Source organism: Lepus europaeus, chromosome 7 (genome assembly GCF_033115175.1).
Source record: "Lepus europaeus isolate LE1 chromosome 7, mLepTim1.pri, whole genome shotgun sequence".
NCBI lineage: Eukaryota > Metazoa > Chordata > Mammalia > Lagomorpha > Leporidae > Lepus > Lepus europaeus.
This window is the reverse complement of record NC_084833.1, coordinates 106966801-106986886: the sequence shown is the minus strand read 5'-3', so window position 1 is coordinate 106986886 and position 20086 is coordinate 106966801. Positions and strand designations below refer to the sequence as shown.

Genomic DNA, 20086 nt, shown 5'->3' with positions numbered 1-20086 from the left:
AAAATATGTGGAATCTTCAGAAAGTTCATGGAAAATATTTATTTTGAAAAAAATTTCATGAGCTTTACTTTTTTTTGCACCAAAATAAATTTATCTTTTAATTCCATTTTTCACAGACCTTTTAAGTTCCTTATATTAAAAGTTGATATATCTGTTAGGCCTATTAAAGTTACCTTTTTAACTAAGTTTTTTTTTTTTTTTTTTTTTTTTTTTTTTTTTTTTTTTTTTAAGTTGCGGGTGGGGGAGAGGATCTTCAGTCCACTCATTCACTCTCCTAGATGGCTGTGAGTGCCAGGCCAAAGTCAAGAACCATAAGGTTCATCTGGGTCTCACATTTGGGTGGCAGGAGCCCAAACACTTGGACCATCTACCAATTCTTTTCCCAGGCCATTTGCAGAGAGCTGGATTGGAAGTGGAGCAGCTGGGACATGAACCAGTGCCCATATGGGATGCTGGTGTCCAAGGCAGCAGTTTTACCCTCTAAGCCATCATACCAGCCCCTAAAGTTAGACTTTTTAATACATCTTAGTATTTAGATTACAAGGGTTATTATTTCTGATATTAAAATGTGACATGTTCTGTTTATTTTCTCTTTCTTGATATTTTCCAGCAATGGTGATTGTTCCCACTAGAGAACTTGCTCTACAGGTCAGTCAAATTTGCATCCAGGTCAGCAAACATATGGGAGGGGCCAAAGTGATGGCAACCACAGGAGGAACCAATTTACGGGATGACATAATGAGGCTTGACGACACAGGTAGGAAATGAATGATACAAGGTAGTGTAGCTCTCTGGTAATTATAGTCATAGATGCTCCCATTTGCCCTTTCAGTAAATCATTTTTTAAGAATTAAGGACAGAAACACTGCAGTAGAAATGTGAATTTTAAAATGATCAAGTAAGATAGATTGATAATAATCGAAAGGAAATGCAACCTTACACTAGTAACTTTAAAATGTAAGTCAAAACAGCAATTTATATTCATTGTACCTTTGTGCTTGATGAAACTAAAAAAAAAGTTAGTAACCAATAATGTGACTTTATGTAAAAATAGCTTGTATTACAACATGGAAATTTAAATTCATAGATTCTCTGTCGTGTACAACTTGGTAGACTATTTCAAAACTACAAATGAGTATTTCCCCAAAACTCTACTAAATAAGTAATTGGATAAATGCAAGACTGTATATATAGTGTTTGTAGTTTGGTTGGTAGTACTGAAAAATTAGTTCAACTTAAATGTCATAGGAGATTGGCTAAATACATAGTATAATCTGAATGAAATTCCATGTAGCCATTAAGAGAAACTGATCTGTTCATTTTCATGAAGAGATTTCCATGATATATTATGAGGAGAAAAAAAAAATGAAACAAAATATCAAGAATGAGATTGCTTATATAATTGATGTATACTTTTGTTGAAGATTTATTTGAGGCTGGCGCCGCGGCTCAATAGGCTAATCCTCTACCTTGCGGCGCCGGCACCTCGGGTTCTAGTCCCGGTCGGGGCGCTGGATTCTGTCACGGTTGCCCCTCTTCCAGGCCAGCTCTCTGCTGTGGCCCAGGAGTGCAGTGGACGATGGCCCAAGTGCTTGGGCCCTGCACCCCATGGGAGACCAGGAGAAGCACCTAGCTCCTGCCTTCGGATCAGTGCCATGCGGCGGCCATTGGAGGGTGAACCAACAGCAAAAGGAAGACCTTTCTCTCTGTTGCTCTCTCTCTCACTGTCCACTCTGCCTGTTTAAAAAAAAAAAAAAAAAAAAAGATTTATTTGAAAGGCAGAGTGACAGAGAGATCTTCCATCTACTGATTCACTCCCCAAATGGCCAAAACAGCTGGAGTTGGGCCAGGTTGGAGCCAGGACCCAGGAACATCTGGATCTCCCATGTGGGTTCAGGGATTTAAGTACTGAGCCATCCACTGTTTCCCAGACACATTAGCAGAGAGCTGGATTGGAAGTGAAGGAATGAGCCTTAAACCAACATTACAATATGGTAACTGGTGCCACAGAGACTGACCTTGATACATACTTTGTACTGTACAGTTCTTTAAAAGGTTGTATAACAATCTTTTGAACACTCTTTCTAGATTAAAGGCATTGGTAGTTTGTCAGGAGCCTGGTAGCCTTTTGTTACTCATTTGGGGATTGTCCTAAAACAAGGAAGTATGCACTGTAGTTGGAATATGTGATTTGGAAAGCTGTAGGCTACCCATCCAATGTAGGGGGTAAAGCAAACAGGTGTTCTCTAGTCATCCTGAAGTGAAAGGGACATCCATATCTTAAAACACATGTGCCTTTTGTATTCTTGTTTTTGCAGTAGTGTTTCTGCTAAAAATGTATAAACATTTATTCCTATTGCCCAAGGTAAAATTAAGGAGTGTATTGTTTTCCCGCCTTTTGGCTAAGGTCAAGTGTAAAATTAATGAGTATATGTTTTCTAAATTTTATGTAGTGCATGTGGTGATTGCTACCCCTGGGAGAATCCTGGATCTTATCAAGAAAGGAGTAGCAAAGGTTGATCATGTCCAGATGATAGTACTGGATGAGGTAATGTCTTTTCACTTGGAAAAATAGTATTCTTATGCTTTGCTTATAACTGCCAGTGAATGAAGCAAAGTTTTTTGTGTTTATAACCTAGTAAGTTTGCAACTAATTGATTGGTTTAAATTTATTTGCATGTATGACTTTTCAAAAGCAATAGATAATAGACATTCATAGTTGTTCAGCCTGAATCATTGTAAAGGATGCCAGATGGTTTAAGTATTTTGCAACAGGAGTGACTGGTAACCTCAAAGCCAGGCTCATTCTAGTAGTCCCTTTCTATTTAGTAATGCTTTTTAAATAGAATATAATATCTCTGGCCTCTAATTTTCTGTCTACTACTTTTTAAAAAAATATTTATTTATTTGAAAGAGAGAGAGGTCTTCCATCTGATGGTTCAATCCTCAGTTGGCCACAACAGCCGGAGCTGCGCCAATCAGGAGCCAGGTGCTACTTCTGGGTCTCCCACGTGGGTGGGGGCCCAAGGACTTGGGCCATCTTCTACTTTCCCAGGCAGTAGCAGAGAGCTAGATTGGAAATGGAGCAGCTGAGACTAGAACCGGCGCCCATATGGGATGCCGATGCTTTAGGCCAGCGTGTTAACCCGCTGTGCCACAGCACTGCCCCCCCCCCCCTTTTATTTGACAGGTAGTTATAGACAGAGAGAAAGGTCTTCCTTCTGCTGGTTCACCCCCCAAATGCTGCTATGGCTGGTGCTGCGCTGATCCGAAGCCAGGAGCCAGGTGGTTCTTCCTGGTGTCCCATGCGGGTGCAGGGCCCAAGCACCTGGGCCATCCTCCACTGCCCTCCCGGGCCACAGCAGAGAGCTGGACTGGAAGAGGAGCAGCTGGGACTAGAACCCGGTGTCCATATGGGATGCCAGCACTGCAGGTGGAGGATTAACCAAGTGAGCCACGGTGCCAGCCTGTGTCTACTATGTATAGTTTGGGTTTTTTGTTGTTGTTGTTTTTTTGTTTTCTGTTACATGAAGTATGTCCCAGGTTATAATACAAAGACTTACTTATATGAAAGGCAGAGTTGCAGAGAAAGAGATTTTCCATTCACTGGTTCACTCCTCAAATGGCTTCAATGACCAGGACTGAGCCAGGCTGAAACCAGGAGCCTGGAACTCCATTTGGTCTCCCACATGGGTACATGGGGCTAAAGTACTTGGGCCATTTTCTACTGCTTTCCTAGGCACATTAGCAGGGAGCTGGATGGGATGCTGGTGTCACAGGCAACACCTTATCTCGGTGCACCATGATGCTGGCCCCTAGAAGTGCTTTTTTTTTTTTTTTTTTTAACAGGCAGAGTGGATAGTGAGAGAGAGAGAAAGGTCTTCCTTTTTGCCATTGGTTCACCCTCCAATGGCCGCTGCGGCTGCCGCATCGTGCTGATCCGAAGCCAGGAGCCAGGTGTTTCTCCTGGTCTCCCATATGGGTGCAGGGCCCAAGGACTTGGGCCATCCTCCACTGCCTTCCCGGGCCATAGCAGAGAGCTGGCCTGGAAGAGGGGCAACCGGGATAGAATCCGGCGCGCCAACCGGGACTAGAACCCGGTGTGCCAGCGCCGCAAGGCGGAGGATTAGCCTGTTAAGCCACGGCACCAGCCTAGAAGTGCTTTTTTAAGAACACATTGAATGTGTATCCCAAGATTTTTTAAAAAATATTTATTTATCGGCCGGCGCCGCGGCTCAATAGGCTAATCCTCTGCCTAGCGGCACCGGCACACCAGGTTCTAGTCCGGGTCGGGGCGCCGGATTCTGTCCCGGTTGCCCCTCTTCCAGGCCAGCTCTCTACTGTGGCCAGGGAGTACAGTGGAGGATGGCCCAGGTGCTTGGGCCCTGCACCCCATGGGAGACCAGGAGAAGCAACTGGCTCCTGCCATCGGATCGGTGTGGTGCGCCGGCCACAGCGCGCCAGCCGCGGCGGCCATTGGAGGGTGAACCAGCGGCAAAGGAAGACCTTTCTTTCTGTCTCTCTCTCTCACTGTCCACTCTGCCTGTCAAAAAATATATATATTTATATTTATATTTATATTTATATTTATATTTATTTATTTATTTGAAAGGCAGAGTTACTGATTCACTCCCCAAATGTCCGCAATGGCTGGATCTGGGCTTGTCCAAAGCCAGGAGCCAGGACTTTCCTCTGGGTCTCCCACGGGGGTGGCAGAGACCCAAATGCTTGCCATCTTCTGCTTTGCCACATGCATTAGTAGGGAGCTGGACCATAAGTGGAGCAGCTGGGACTTGAACCTGTGCCCATATGGGATGCCAGTGTTGCAGGCGGTGGCTGTACTCACTATGCCCCATTGCCAGTCCCTGTTTTTTGTTTTTCTTTTTAAGATTTATTTATTTGGAAGGCAGAGAATTAATTACAGAGCTCCTCCATCTGCTGGTTTACTCTCCAAATGGCCGTTGGGTCATGCTGAAGCCATGAGCCTGGAAATCCATTTGGGTCTCTTGTGTGTGTGACAGGGGCCCAAAAACTCAGGTCGTCATCATCTTCTTTCCCGGGTGCATTAATAGGGAGCTGGATTGGAAGTGGAGAAGCTGGGACTAAAACTGGTGCTTATATTGAATGCTGGTGTCATGCGGTGGCTTAACCCAGTGTACCACAATGTTGGCCCCTCTAGCAATGTTTTATACATGTAACATGTCAGAGTTGTTAACCTTTTAATATATAATTATTTCATATTGTGTTTGTGTTTTAGAAAAGCAGTTAATTGATTATGGTCTAATTTGGTCAGTCTTTGGGTAATGAGGCAGAATATTAGTCACTGTGTGTCAGCACTAACTACTCTGTTCATTTAATTTTTGTAACCCCGTAAGGTAGGTATTCTATAATGTAGTTAACTATAGTATGTGAACAGCTTTACAGTTGTGGAAACTGAAGTATGGAGTAGTTAAGTAGCATCTCAACATAGCTAATTAAATAAAGGAGATAAGATTTCAACCCTAGATAGTTTGACTTCAGAACTTGTACTGTTAACCACTGTACATAACTACCTCTTTAAAGAGAATCACATTAAAATTCTGCCATGGAAAACCATTTAATTGGTCTGGAGTTTTTCGTAAAAGATGGAGGTTATATAGACTTCTTCTCATCTGAATCACTGGAAGTTTGTTACCATTGAACTTTGTGTCTTGGAGTGAACTTCCTATTTACAACTAGGAATATTACATGGATGCTTTTATTTGATGCTTATTTGACATTTTAAATTTTTTTCAAAAAATGTTTTTTCTTTGGTCAACAGGCAGATAAGTTGCTGTCACAGGATTTTGTGCAGATAATGGAGGATATTATTCTCACGCTACCTAAAAACAGGCAGATTTTACTATATTCCGCTACGTTCCCTCTTAGTGTACAAAAATTCATGGTGAGTATAAACTTCTGCAGTGTCATCCTTCTGCATGTGACTTTGATTTATCCATAATTACATCTTTTATTGGTGTATCTGTGTATGCTGATTATTTCAACTTTTGCCCTTCAGCTGCTCTGTTAAGATTTTGTTGTATATAAGTTAACATTTTTTTAAAAAGCTATTAATAAGTAGTTGCTTGGTTAAGTTCTAAATGTTTTACCTTACTTTTCTCAGGCTGACATAGTCATTGATTCTAATAAGTAGATTGATTGCATTATCCTGTATTCAAAATAGAACATAATAACTTTGCTACATTTCTGAATCTGAGATACCACATCTTGTGGTAATAGGTTTCTTCCATGAGATGTCATGTATTCTTGTTTTGAAGAGAGATCCCTTAAAGCAAATGTTTGACAGAAATGTTAGTATATGTTTTGAGTTTAATAGAAAATCTGCTTTCATTTAAGCATGTTTTTTTTTTTTTCTTTATTTTTCAGAATTCCCATTTACAGAAACCCTATGAGATTAACCTGATGGAGGAACTAACTCTGAAGGGAGTAACCCAGTACTACGCATATGTAACTGAGCGCCAAAAAGTACACTGCCTCAACACACTTTTCTCCAGGGTAAGTAGTAACTTCCCTTTCTGAATGACAGTTGTAGCAATTTTTCTACCATCTTCACTGTAAAAAAGTCTTGTGTTTCCTTACAGTTTCATTTGTTGATCTCAAATTGATACTGTTTGGTTGATATAGTACTTTTATTTTAAAATAGCTTGATATTAATACAGTTGATCCTCATTACTCAAAAATTGTGTTTGTGAATCTGCCTACTTGCAGATTTTTTTTTTTTCTTTAAGATTTATTTATTTACTTGAAAGAGTTACACAGAGAGAGAAGGAGAGCCAGAGAGAGAGAGGTCTTCCATCCACTGGTTCACTTCCCAAATGGCCACAGTGGCTGGAGCTGTGCTGATCTGAAGCCAGGAGCCAGGAGCTTCCTCTGGGTCTCATACATGGGGGCAGGGGCCTAAGGACTTGAACCATCTTTCCCAGGCCATAGCAGCTGGATCAGAAGTGGAGCAGCCGGGACTGGAACCAGCACCCATATAGGATGCCGGCATTGAAGGCGATGGCTTTACCTGCTACGCCACAGCACTGGCCCCTTTGCAGATTTTTTATAACTCCCAATTCAATACTTGATGCCCTTTCACAGTCGTTTGTGGATATTTACAATGTGGCAAAAAAATTGAGTCAGTTGATAACACACATTCTCAGTTAAGGTATAAAATGGCAGTACTGCTTTTATTTTTATTTATTTATTTATTTATTTGAAAGAGTTATACAGAGAAGGAGAGGCAGAGACAGACAGACAGAGAGGGGTCTTCCATCCCACTGGTTCACTCCCCAGTTGGCCGCAACGGCTGGAGCTGTGCCTGTCCGAAGCCAGGAGCTTCTTCCAGGTCTCCCAAGTGGGTGCGGGGGTCCAAGGACTTGGCCGATCTTCCACTGCTTTCTGAGGCCATAGCAGAGAGCTGGATCAGAAGTGGAGCAGCCAGGACTCAAACCAGCACCATACGGTATGCCAGCACTGTAGGCATTGGCTTTACCTGCTACGCCACCAGCCCCTGCCTTTTGTTTTTGTTTTTTTTAATTTGGAAGGCAGAGTGACAGAGATAGATATCTTCCATCCTCTGTCCACTCCTCAAATGGCTAAAACAGCCAGGGGTAGGCCTGCTGGAGTCAGGAGCCAACAATTCCATCTGGATTTCCCACGAGGATAACGTCAACCCAGCCTCTCAAGCCATCATCCTCTGCCTCCCAGGCACCTTAGCAAGGAGCTGGATTAGAAGTACAGAGTAATCAGGACACAAAGTGGTACTCTAATATGGATACAGGCATTGCAAATGGTAGTTTAACCTACCTTACCACAACACTTGCTCCAAGCAACACTGCCTTCTGATTTTAGCTGTCACACTATGAACAGATGTCCTTTTCACAGTCTGTTTAGTGCCCCATTTTTTATGCTTTTAAAAAGTTGATTATTTCACTGTTTAAAATGACCCTTAACACATAGTGCTAAGGTGTTGCTTGGTATTCCTGTTTCAAAATATTGATGTTGGGATGTGCCTTGCAGAGAAAATGTGTTAGGTAAGTTTTTTGCAAACATGAGTTATAATGGTTTTCATGTGAATATGAGACATCCTTAAACAGAAATATGTATAAAACAGGCCGGCGCCGTAGCTTAACAGGCTAATCCTCCGCCTTGTGGCGCCGGCACACCGGGTTCTAGTCCCGGTTGGGGTGCCGGATTCTATCCCGGTTGCCCCTCTTCCAGGCCAGCTCTCTGCTATGACCTGGGAAGGCAGTGGAGGATGGCCCAAGTGCTTGGGCCCTGCACCCACATGGGAGACCAGGAAAAGAACCTGGCTCCTGGCTTCAGATCAGCACGATGCGCCGGCCGCAGCGGCCATTGGAGGGTGAACCAACGGCAAAGGAAGACCTTTCTCTCTGTCTCTCTCTCTCTCTCACTATTCACTCTGCCTGTCAAAAAAAAAAAAAAATGTATAAAACAAAGATACATACTGCTGTATTAATGAAAAAGTTATGATCAGAGACTCAACAGAAGCCTAGTACTGTATTTCCCTAATAGCACCGATTGTATTTTTTCTAAATCAGTGTTTGCAGTGATTTTATAGAAAATGAGTAGTTTGAATAAAAATTGGCTATATCTTGCACATTGGCACTTATGTGATCCTTGTGAAATACACTGTTCTATAATAAAAAAAATTTTCTGCAGCTATTAAGTTGGATAAGAACTTAAAAGTTTTTTTATACCCTTTTCTCTGATGTTATTTGAAAGGCAGAGAGACAGATCTTCCATCTGCTGGTTCACATGCCAAATGCCCATAATAGCTGGGACTGAACCACACCAAATCTGGGGAGTCCAGGTCTCCCATGTGGGTAGGAGGGACCCAAATACTTGAACCTCTTGTTGTCTTCTTAGAGTACACATTAGGAGGACGCTAGGTAGGAACTGAGCTAGGACACTGACCTAGGCACTCTGATATAGGGTATAGATGTCCCAAGTGGTATCTTAAGTGCTGTACTAAATGCCTGCTCCATATTTACAGTTTTTACAACTTCTGTCTTGTATTTTGAGATTCTGAATTTTAGACCATGTTATTAACATTTCTTTTTTACTAATCAGTATTTTCAAAACTTGGCAAACCAACTTAAGATTTTTGTTTTTCCTTTTCATCCCTATAGCTTCAGATAAACCAGTCAATCATTTTCTGTAATTCCTCTCAGAGAGTTGAATTGCTAGCCAAGAAGATTTCTCAACTGGGTTATTCTTGCTTCTATATTCATGCTAAAATGAGGCAGGTGAGTATAAAACTAGAATTTGTACAGATTGAACAAAAAGAACTTTGTAAGCATTTCATGATTTTGTTTTAATGCTTCTCTAAATGCTCTGAGATTAAGAACAAAGTATCCCTTATTAGCCAAAGAGCCCTTCTAAAGTAACTCTCTGATGTTCAGTTTTGTAATAGTACATATTCATACTTTATAAGGTTGTTTGAAATAATGCATGAGTAGTACTTTGTAAGCTGTCATACATCTGGATTTGTACAGTTGAGTATAATAACCACTGTCTGGCCACTTAAATTAGTTAAAATGAAGGAACATGAATATATTTTGTGGCTGCTTTATTGGAAAGGCAGGCTAGACCGTTCCCTTTATTGCAGAAAGTTCTGTTGGACAGCACTGCTCCAGATTGTTAATTTAGTATTACACCTTATCTGTGGGGATACTTAATTAAAAAAAAAATCCATTTGTTTTTATTTATTTGAAAGACATCTCCCATCCACTGTTTTACTCCCCAAATGCCATTAACGGGCTAAGCTGGGCCAGTCTGAGCCAGGTGCCAGGAACTCAGTCTGAGTCTCCCATGTGGATGGCGGACATCCAAGTACTTGAGCCATCGCCTGCTGCCTTTCAGGTGTGCATTATCAGGAAACTGGAAGTGGAAGTGGAGGCAGGACTCTAACCCAGATACTATGATATGGGATGTGAGTGTCTCAACCACTGCACTGCACCTCTGTGGGGCATACTTTTTTTTTTTTTTTTTTTTGAAAGCCAGAGTTAGAGGGAGATACACACACACACACAGATCATCCATCTGCTGGTTCATTTTCCAAATGGTCAAAACAGCTGGGACTGGGCCAGGCTGAGACCAGGAACCAGAAGCTTCATCCAGGTTTCCTACATGGGTGCAGGTGCCCAGGGGCTTAGGCTATCTTCCATTGCTTTAACAGGGAGCTAGATTGGAAGTTGAGCAGCTGAGATGCAAATTGGTGCCCATACAGGATGCTAGTGTTGTAGGTGGTGGCTTAACCTGCTATACCACAGTGCTGGCCCCAAGGGTGCTTTCTAAGACCCCTGCCCCACCCTACAGTGGATGCCTGTAACTGGATGGTACTAAACTATATATGTGGTATGGTTTTTGCTGTACACACATCCCTATGATAAAGTTATGGATTAGGCACAGCAAGAGATTAACAATAATAACTAATAAAATAGGAAAATTGTAGCAACATACTATAATAGAAGTTACATGAATGTGATACATGTCGCACAATATTTTGTATTCATCCTTGTAATGAAATGAGGGGAATCACATAGGCATCTGATGTTGTGTTACACTAGTGCAAAATGATGACTTGAATACAAGCAATGATGCTGCATTGGTCAATTTGAGAACTGCAACTTCTATTAAATGGCATAGACAGTGTATGTAGGATGGCTGCATTGGACAAAGGGATTCACATCCCCGGGGGAAGGGAGAGCAGATTTCATCACACTATTCATAATACCATGTAACTTAGAGTATGAATTGTTTATTTCTGAAATTTTCCCTTTACTAATTTTGGACCATAGGTAACTTGAAACTACAGAAAATGAAACTAAAGATAAGGGGGAATTATTGTATATCACGCTTAAACTGATATTTTTTTCCTTTGCTTAATTTGACAAGTAATTCACAACTATAGCAAGACGTTTTTATGCTAAACTATACTGTTGTGAAATTTCTATAAACTCAACATAAGAATCAGTTCACATTTGCTTTTGAAAGCTTAACGTCATGGGATCATTTGTATAAACATTTTGGGTATAAGGAAAATATATAAAGGAGATTATATTTATATTAAAGGAGATATATATATATAACATTATATAAATATAAAATATATAAAGAAAATATATAAAGGAGAAATTATTACAGTTTGGGGCTGTGTATGAATTTTAATCAAACAGAACCTGTTGCTTTTCTCCTAGGAACATAGAAATCGTGTATTTCATGATTTCCGAAATGGCTTATGCCGCAATCTTGTTTGCACTGGTATGTATTTTGTGTTGTTTTCACCCATATTTTTCTCCCTACTTCTGTTGTGGTTTATCTGTCTTTTTTATTTTTTTAAGATTTATTTATGGGGCTGGCTCTGTGGTGTAGCAGGAAAAGCTACCACCTGCAGTGCCGGCATCCCAAACAGGCACCAGTTCAAATCCCAGCTGATCATTTCTGATCCAGCTCTCTGCTATGGCCTGGGAAAGCAGTAGAGGAACCAGGAGCTTTATCCGGATCTCCCACATGGGTGGCAACAGCCCAAACCCTTGAGCCATCTTCTGCTTTTTCCAGATGATTAGCAGAAAGCTGGGTTAGAAGTTGTAGCTGAGATATGAACTGGGACTCCTGTGGGATGCTGGCATTGCAGTTGGCAGCTTTAACCACTACATCACAACACTGGCCCCACCACCAGTTTTTTGATTTTTATTTTTCTAAGAATTTTGTTTTTAAAAAAGATTTATTTATTTACTTATTTGAAAGGTAGAATTACAGAGAGGCAGAGGCAGAGAGAGGAGAGGTCTTCCCATCTGCTGGTTCACTCCCCAGATGGCTGCAATGGCCAGAGCTGGGCCTATCCAAAGCTAGGAGGCTAGAGCTGCTTCTCCCACATAGGTGCAGGGGCCTAAGCACTTGGGCCATCTTACGCTGCTTTCCAAGCACATTAGCAGGGAGCTTGATCACAAGTGGAGCAGCCGGGACTAGAACCAGTGCCCATGTGGGATGCCGGCACTGCAGGTGGCAGCTTTACCCACTATGCCACAGCGCTGACCTTACCACCAGTTTTTAAAATGTGTGTTTATGGTATGTGCTATGTGTGCACACATGGGTATACCTGTGTCTGTGTGTGCATGTATCTGTGGGGGTACTTTTAAAAAGTTTATGGAAGATGGAATTAAATGGTAACTTTTAGTGCAAAGAAATTTTGAGATTTGCAGTTTTTTCATAATATGCATTTTCCATGGAATTTTTGAAGACCCTAATGTTTCAAATTGTGATAAAATAACTATATATACATATATCTTGTATATATTTTTATTATATGTATATTTCCTTGTAGCAAGAAGCCTGTAATCTAGAAGAAGAAATAGTTCATCAGTGAAATGTTTTATTTGTTAGGCAAATTCAGAATTTATAGGCAAACAGAAGGTCTGTTTTTCATAAGACATTCCCTGTTAGAGAACTAACATTTTTTATTTTTTAAGAAAAAGAAGTTATTCCTGATTAGGGTTGTACATTTATATGATTTAGTTTAATTCCATCACCCTCCCCCACCCAATGGTAATACAAATCAAGTGGATTTTTAAATATTTATATGTATTTATGGGGTACCATGAGTTTCAGTGCATATACATTGTTAAACATACATTTACCAGTCAGAGCAAATATATCTGTCTCCTTTCTGTCTCTGACTTTGAAAATAAATAAATAAATCTTTAACGTGTGTGTATATATATATTTCTTCAAGCATTAAACACATTTAAAACATTAAACATTTATAAAAAAATTTATTTCTTGGCCGGCGCCGTGGCTTAACAGGCTAATCCTCTGCCTTGTGGCGCCGGCACACCAAGTTCTAGTCCTGGTTGGGGCGCCGGATTCTATCCCGGTTGCCCCTCTTCCAGGCCAGCTCTCTGCTATGGCCTGGGAAGGCAGTGGAGGATGGCCCAAGTCCTTGGGCCCTGCACCTGCATGGGAGACCAGGAGAAGCACCTGGCTTCTGGCTTCGGATCAGCGAGATGCGCCGGCCGTAGAGGCCATTGGAGGGTGAACCAACGGCACAAAGGAAGACCTTTCTCTCTGTCTCTCTCTCTCACTATTCACTCTGCCTGTCAAGAAAAACAATTTATTTCTTAGAGCTTTCTGCTATATTCCCGTTCACTTCCCAAATGCCTTTGGGTCAAACCAAAGCCAGGAGTCTGGGTCCCCCACAAGATTGACAGCAGCCCATGTACTAGAGCCATCATCATCTTTTGCCTTCCAAGGTGCTCATTAGCAGGAAGCTAGAATTGGAATTGAATTCAGAGCTCAAATATAGGCACTCTGGCGCAGGTGGCTGACATCCAGTGATATCATAACTGCTGCACACAGGCTTACCCCACATGTTGTTTATCCACTTATCACTGGTTGGATACTTAGGTTGCGTCTGTTTCTTGGCAATTGTGAATGGTGCTGCAGTAAACAGAGATTTAGCTGTCTTTTTGACAGACTGATTTCAATTTCTTTTAGATATATACCCAGTAATGGGGATTGCTAGATCATATGGTAGTTCTATTTTTAGTTTTTTGAGGAACCTTCAAACTGTTTTCAACAATGGCTATAGTAATTTACATTCTCACAAATATTACAAGGGTTCCGTTTCTCCACATCCTTGCTAGCATTTATTTTCTGACTCTTTGCTAATAGCAGGTCTTTTTATTTTTGTAAAAGATTTATTTATCTGAAAGGTAGAGAAAGGAGAGACAGAGAGATCTTCCATCTGCTAGTTTACTCCCCAAATGGCCACAACAAGCAGTGCTGTTCCAGGCCAGAGCCAGGAGCCAGGAGCTTCCTTTAGGTCTCCCACATGGGTACATGGGTATCAGGGCCCAGGGACTTGAGCCTTCTTCTGCTTTCCTAAGAGCATTACCAGGGAGCTGGATCAGAAGTGGAGTGATGGGACTCTTGAGTCACAGTGCTGGGCTTTTTTTTTTAAGATTTATATATGTATTTATTTATTTGAGAAGCCGGGCAGCAGACAGAGGGAGAGACAGAGGTCTTCCAGCCCCTGGTTCACTCCCCAGATGGCTGCAACAGACACAGAGCTGGGCTGATCTGAAGCCAAGGAGCTGCTTCTGGGTGCAGGGGCCTGTTGCACTTGGGCCGCTATCAGGAGCTGGTTTGGAAGTGGAGCAGCTGGGACTTGAAATATTTTCCCCTGTAGATCATCTCTTCACATGTTTGATTGTTTTCCATTTCTGTGCAGAAGCTCTTTTAATTTGACAAAAGTTGAATTTGTTCTTATTTCCTAAAGTCTCTTCCCTGTTTTCTTCTAGTAACTTCAAATTTTTGTATCTTAGATTTAGATTTTTTTAAAATTTATTTATTTATTTGAAAGAGCCACGCAAAAGGAGAGACAGAGAAAAAGATATCAACCCACTGGTTCACTCTGCGAATGGCGGCAACAGCCAGATCTGGGCTGATCAAGAACCAGGATCTTCTTCTAGGTCTTCCATGTGGGTGCAGGGGCCCAAGCACTTGGACCATCCTCCACTGCTTTCCCAGGCACACTAGCAGGGAGCTGGATTGGAAGTGAAGCAGCCAGGACTAGAACCTGCACCAATATGGGATGCTGGAACAGCAGGCGGCAGCAGCGGCCTCACCTACACCACAGCGCTGGCCCCTAGTCTTTTTTTTTTTTTTAAGATTTTATGTATTTGAAATTCAGAGTTAGATTTCCATTTGCTGATTGACTCCCCAATTGGCTGAGACAAGGCCAATCTAAAGCCAGGAGCCTAGAGCTCTGCCCAGCTCTCCCATGTGGGTGGCAGGGACCCCTGCTGCTTTCCCAGGTGCAGGGAACTGAATCAGAAGTGGAGTAGCCAGGACTCCACTTGGATGCAGGTGTCACAGGTGGCAGTGCACAATGCTGGCCCCACTTTTATGTCTTTAATCCATTTTTAAGCTGATTTTTGTACATGGTAGGAAGGTCTAGCTGCTTCTTCTTTTTTTTTTTTTTTTTTTAAGATTTTTATTTTATTTATTTGAAAGAGTTACAGAGAAAGGTCAAGACAGAGAGAGGTCTTCCATCCCTTGGTTCACTCCCCATATGGCCGCAACGGCCAGAGCTGAGCCAATCCGAAGTCAGGAGCCAAGAGCTTCCCCAAATCTCCTACGTGGGTACAGGGACCCAAGGACTTGGGCCATCCTCCACTGCCTTCCCAGGCCATAGCAGAGAGCTGGATCAGAAGACGAGCAGTTGGGACTAGAACTGGCGCCCATACAGGATGCCAGCACTTTATAAAGGCCAGGGCTTTTAGCCGCTGTGTCACAGCGCCGGCCCCCTAGCTTCATTCTTAAGCAAGTGAATTTCCAGTTTTCTGAACACCATTTATTAGAAAGGCTGCCTTTTTTCAGTGCATGTTCTTAGCACCTTGGTCAAAGATTAGTTGGCTGTGTAGAGGCATAGTTTTGCTTTTAGGATCTCTGTTCCATTGGTCTATGTATCTATATTTATACCAATACCATGCTTTTTAAATGTATAGCTTTTTTACTTGTGTTTGTTTTATTTTAAAATGTATTTATTTGAAAGGCAGAATATTAGAGTCAGACAGATCTTCTACCTGCTGTTTCACTCCCCAAACACCTGCCCCTGCCCTAGCTAGGGCTGTGCCAGACTGAATCCAGGAGCCAGGAACTCCTTGTGGATCTCTTGTGTGGGTGGTAAGAATCCAAGTACTTGGGCTGTCACCTGCTGCTTCCCAGGCCCATTAGCAGGAAGTTGGATGGGAAGTGGGGGTGTGAGTCCATCCCAGGCACTTGGATATGAGATACAGGGGTGCCAGGTGACTCCTGCTCCTCTTAATGTATTTTAAGGTTAAGTAATGTAATGCTTTTTATCTTGTTCATTTTGTTCAAAATTGCTATGGTTGTTCAGAATCTTTTGTAGTTCTTTTAGATCTGTGGAAAATGCCATTGGAATTTTGATAGGGATTGCACTGAATCTGTATCTGTAAATTGCTTTGATTAGTATGGGATTGGTGATGATTATTCCCAGTCTGTGTCTTTCCATTTCTTTGTATCCTCTTTAGTTGTGTTCATCAGTGATCTGTAGTTTTCATTGTAGAAATCTCTCATCTCTCTGGTTAAATCTATTCCTAGGTATTTTAACTTTTTGGTAGGTATTAGAAATAAGATTACTTTGATTTCTTTTTCAGGCAACTTGCTATTGGTATGTAACAGGCTACTGATTTTTGTATGCTGACTTTGCATCCTGCAACTTTGCTAAACTTATTTATTCTAATAATGTTATATACAAAACATTATGTCATGTGCAAATGGTGACAATTTGATTTTTCCTTTCCAATTTGAACCCCTTTACTTCTTTATTCTAATTGCTCTGGCTAGTACTTCCAGTTTTTATTACTTGAATAAAAGTGAGAAAAGTGGACATCCTTGTCTTGTTCAGATCTGAAGAGAAAGGTTTCACCATTCAGTATGATGCTGGCTGTTGGCTTGTCATGTATGGCCTTTATTATGTTGAGGTGTGTTTCTTACACTTAATTTTAATTTGTTCTGCATTTTTAATCATGAAGTGATATCAGATTTTAGCAAATGCCTTTTCTGTGACTATTGAAAGGATCATACGATTTTTGTCCTTCATTCTGTGTATGTGTGGTATATCATGTTGATTGATTTGCATATGTTGAACCATTCATGTATCTCTGGGGTGAATCCCAGATCATTTTAATTTGTTGTTGGATTTGGTTTGAGGGGCCAGTACAGTGGCATAGCAGGTAAAGCTGCCTCCTACAGTGCCGGCATCCCATATGGGTGCCAGTTCGGGTCCTAGCTGCTCCACTTCTGATTCAGCTCTCTGCTGTGGAGTGGGAAAGTGGTAGAAGATGGCTGAAGTCCTTGGGCCCCTGCACCCATGTAGGAGACCCAGAAGAAGCTCCTGGCTTCAGATCAGTGCAGCTCCAGCCATTGCGGCCAATTGGGGAGTGTGCCAGCATATGGAAGATCTGCCTCTCTCATCTCTCATCTCATCTCTCTCTCTCTGCCTCTCTCATCTCTCTCTCTCTCTCTCTCTGCCTCTCCTATCTGTGTATCTCTTTCAAATAAATAATAAGTAAATCTTTAAAAAATAAAAAATATTTATTTGAAAGATATAGTTACACAGAAAAGGAGAGACAGAGATCTTCTATCCACTTGTTAATTCCCAAATGGCTGCAGTGACCAGGGCTGCCCAGGCCAAAGCCAGGAGCTTCCTCTGGGTCTCCCACGTTGGTACGGGGGCCCAGGGACTTGGCCCATCTTCTGCTGCTTTCCCAGGCCATTAGCAGGAAACTGGATTAGAAGTGGAGCAGCCAGGACTTAAATTGGCCCCACTATGGGATGCCAGCACCATAGGCAGCAGCTTTAACCCTCTGAGCCACAGTACCGGCCCCACCAATATGGTTTTGAGGACTTTTCTTTCATATTTTCATCAAGGATATCAGACTGCAACTTTTTCTGTTGTGTCTTTGTGTGGTTTTGGTATCAAGATAGTGCTGGCCTCAGAATAAGTTTGGAAAAAAATCCTTCTTTTGGAATAATTCAAAAGGAACATTGCTATTAATTCTTCAAGAGTGTGTAGAATTCAGCCGTGAAGCCATCTGATCCTAGACTTTTCATTTATGATACACTTATTACTGATTCAGTCTTGCTACTATGACATTAGTAGTCTTTTAGATGTTCTGTTACTTCATGATTCAATCTTTTTGCCCCGCACTCCTTGAGTTATATTTATTTTGAAAGGGCTAGAAAGAGATCCATCCGTCGCTGGTTCACTCCTGCAGATGGCTGCAACAGACAGGGCTAGGCCAAGTCAGAGCCAAAGCTAGGAACTCTCCTGGTGGCCCATGTGGGTGGCCATCATCTACTTTCCCAGGCTCATTATCGGAGAGATGGATCAGAATCAGAGCAGCCAGGAATTAAACTGACAGTGTGATAAGGAATGCTGGCATCATACTTGGTGGTTTAACCTGCTAAGCCATGATGCTAGCTCCCGTGATTCAGTCTTGGTAAGGTGTTTGTGTCCTGGAAATTGTCCATTTCTTCAAGTCTGTCATTTATTGTTCTTAGTGTTATTTCTTTCCTTTTATTAATTTTGGGTTAGCTTTGTTACTTTCTTGAGCTACAGTGATAAGTTGTTTATTTTAAATCTTCCTGCTTTTTTGATGTAGGCATTGAGTGCTATAAACGTTCCTCTTAGTCTACTGCTCTTGCTGTATCCCAAATGTTTTGTACATTGTGTTTGTTTTCATCATTTCTCTAAATTTCCTCCTTAATTTCTTCCTTGGTCTGTTGGTTGTTCAGGAGTAAATTTTTTAACTTTCATGTATGTACATAGCTTCCAAAGATTTTGTTTTTGCTTACAATTTTTTCATAGCTTGAAATAGCATATTATTGGAGAGTAGGAAAAATTATAGGGGAGTTTTTTAAAAGTTTTATTTATTTGTTTGAAAGGCAGAGTTACAGAGAAGAGAGGGAGAGAGAATTCTTCATTGTTGGTTCTCTCCCAATTGGCTGTGCTGGCCAGGGTGGGTTAGGCTGGGCCTGGTTGGAGCTAGTAGCTAGTAGCTTCTTTCATTTCTCCCGTGTGGGTACAGGAGGCTCAACTATTTGGACCTTGCTCCACTGCTTTCCCAGGTACATTAGCAGGGAGCTGGATGTGGAGTGGAGCAGCTGGTACACGAACAGGCGCCCATATCAGATGCCAGCATTGTAGGCTGCAACTTAACCTGCTAGGCTACAATGCTGGCCCTGGGAATTTTGAATATTAGCTTATCTGTTGCAAATCATTTAGAATAGGATGAATTAATTCTAAACAAAGCATGGTTAACTGCTAATTGAATAACTTTTAGCTTGGCTGGCGCCGCAGCTCACTAGGCTAATCCTCCGCCTGCAGCACTGGCACTCCGGTTTCTAGTCTCATTTGGGGCACCAGTTCTGTCCCGGTTGCTCCTCTTCCAGTCCAGCTCTCTGCTGTGGCCCAGGAGGGCAGTGGAGGATGGCCCAAATGCTTGGGCCCTGCACCCGCATGGGACACCAGGAGGAAGCACCTGGCTCCTGGCTTCAGATCAGTGCAGCACGCCAGCTGTAGCAGCCATTTGGGGGTGAACCAACGGAAGGAAGACCTTTCTTTCTATCTCTCTCTCACTGTCTAACTCCGCCTGTCAAAAAAAAATAACTTTTAGCTTTTCAGATTTTTATCTGAGAAAGCGAGAGAGAGCTCCCATTGGCTGGTGGACCCCTTCCAAATGTCTGTAAGGGCCAGAGCATCACCTGTTGTCCCCAAGGATCTGCACTGATGGGAATCTAGAATCCAGAGCCAGGAATGGAACCTGGGCACTCTGATGTGGGATTTGGGCATCTTAGCTGCTAGACCAGACAGCTTCCTATATCTTCCTTTTCGGTACTCTAGATTTGTAAACCTCCGATTACATACCAGAAAATAGTCTAAAGAGAATTACTGGTTATTCCTGATCCCTTGTGTTTATAGCAGTAATCCCTTCTTGCTTTTACAATTACCATAGACTGTTTTTTAAAACTTGTCCACAGTACTGAGAAAAGGTAACTTGTGAGCAGAAAGTTGCTTATGATACTGCAATCAGGAAAGATGGTGCATTTGAATGAAATTAATTAAGTTGGGTTACATTAGATCAAAGTGTTAAAGAGAATTGTGATACCAGGAGGTGTTTCAGTTGAAAGACTTAATGAACATGATCTCTCTCTCTTTTTTTTAAGATCTTTTTACCCGAGGTATTGATATACAAGCTGTGAATGTGGTAATAAACTTTGACTTTCCAAAGCTAGCAGAGACCTATCTTCATCGTATTGGAAGATCAGGTGAGAAGAAGGGAGGGAGTATTCTTGCTGGAAATTATGTTTTGAGATTCACTAAGGAACATTTTGTTCCTTAATGGAAAGATGGTGTTATAATGGGCCTCTTCCCACAGATTTTTTGAGCACCCTTTGTAGAGTGTGTTTCTTATGAGAATAGTGAATTAATAGTAATTCAGTTGTTTGA

General features: G+C 41.8%; 1 protein-coding gene across 5 annotated transcripts in view; it reads left to right on the top strand.

The window, feature by feature from the left end:
• The window catches only part of DDX6 (DEAD-box helicase 6), a 53287-nt gene that overhangs the window by 26202 nt on the left and 6999 nt on the right, over positions 1-20086 (top strand). For all 5 annotated transcript variants that reach the window (XM_062197151.1, XM_062197150.1, XM_062197149.1 and 2 more), the window contains exons 6-12: positions 611-757; positions 2454-2548; positions 5801-5923; positions 6406-6534; positions 9177-9293; positions 11247-11310; positions 19804-19905. In XM_062197151.1, the coding sequence (XP_062053135.1) occupies positions 611-757; positions 2454-2548; positions 5801-5923; positions 6406-6534; positions 9177-9293; positions 11247-11310; positions 19804-19905 (777 nt within the window). The remainder of the gene's footprint in view (positions 1-610; positions 758-2453; positions 2549-5800; positions 5924-6405; positions 6535-9176; positions 9294-11246; positions 11311-19803; positions 19906-20086) is intronic.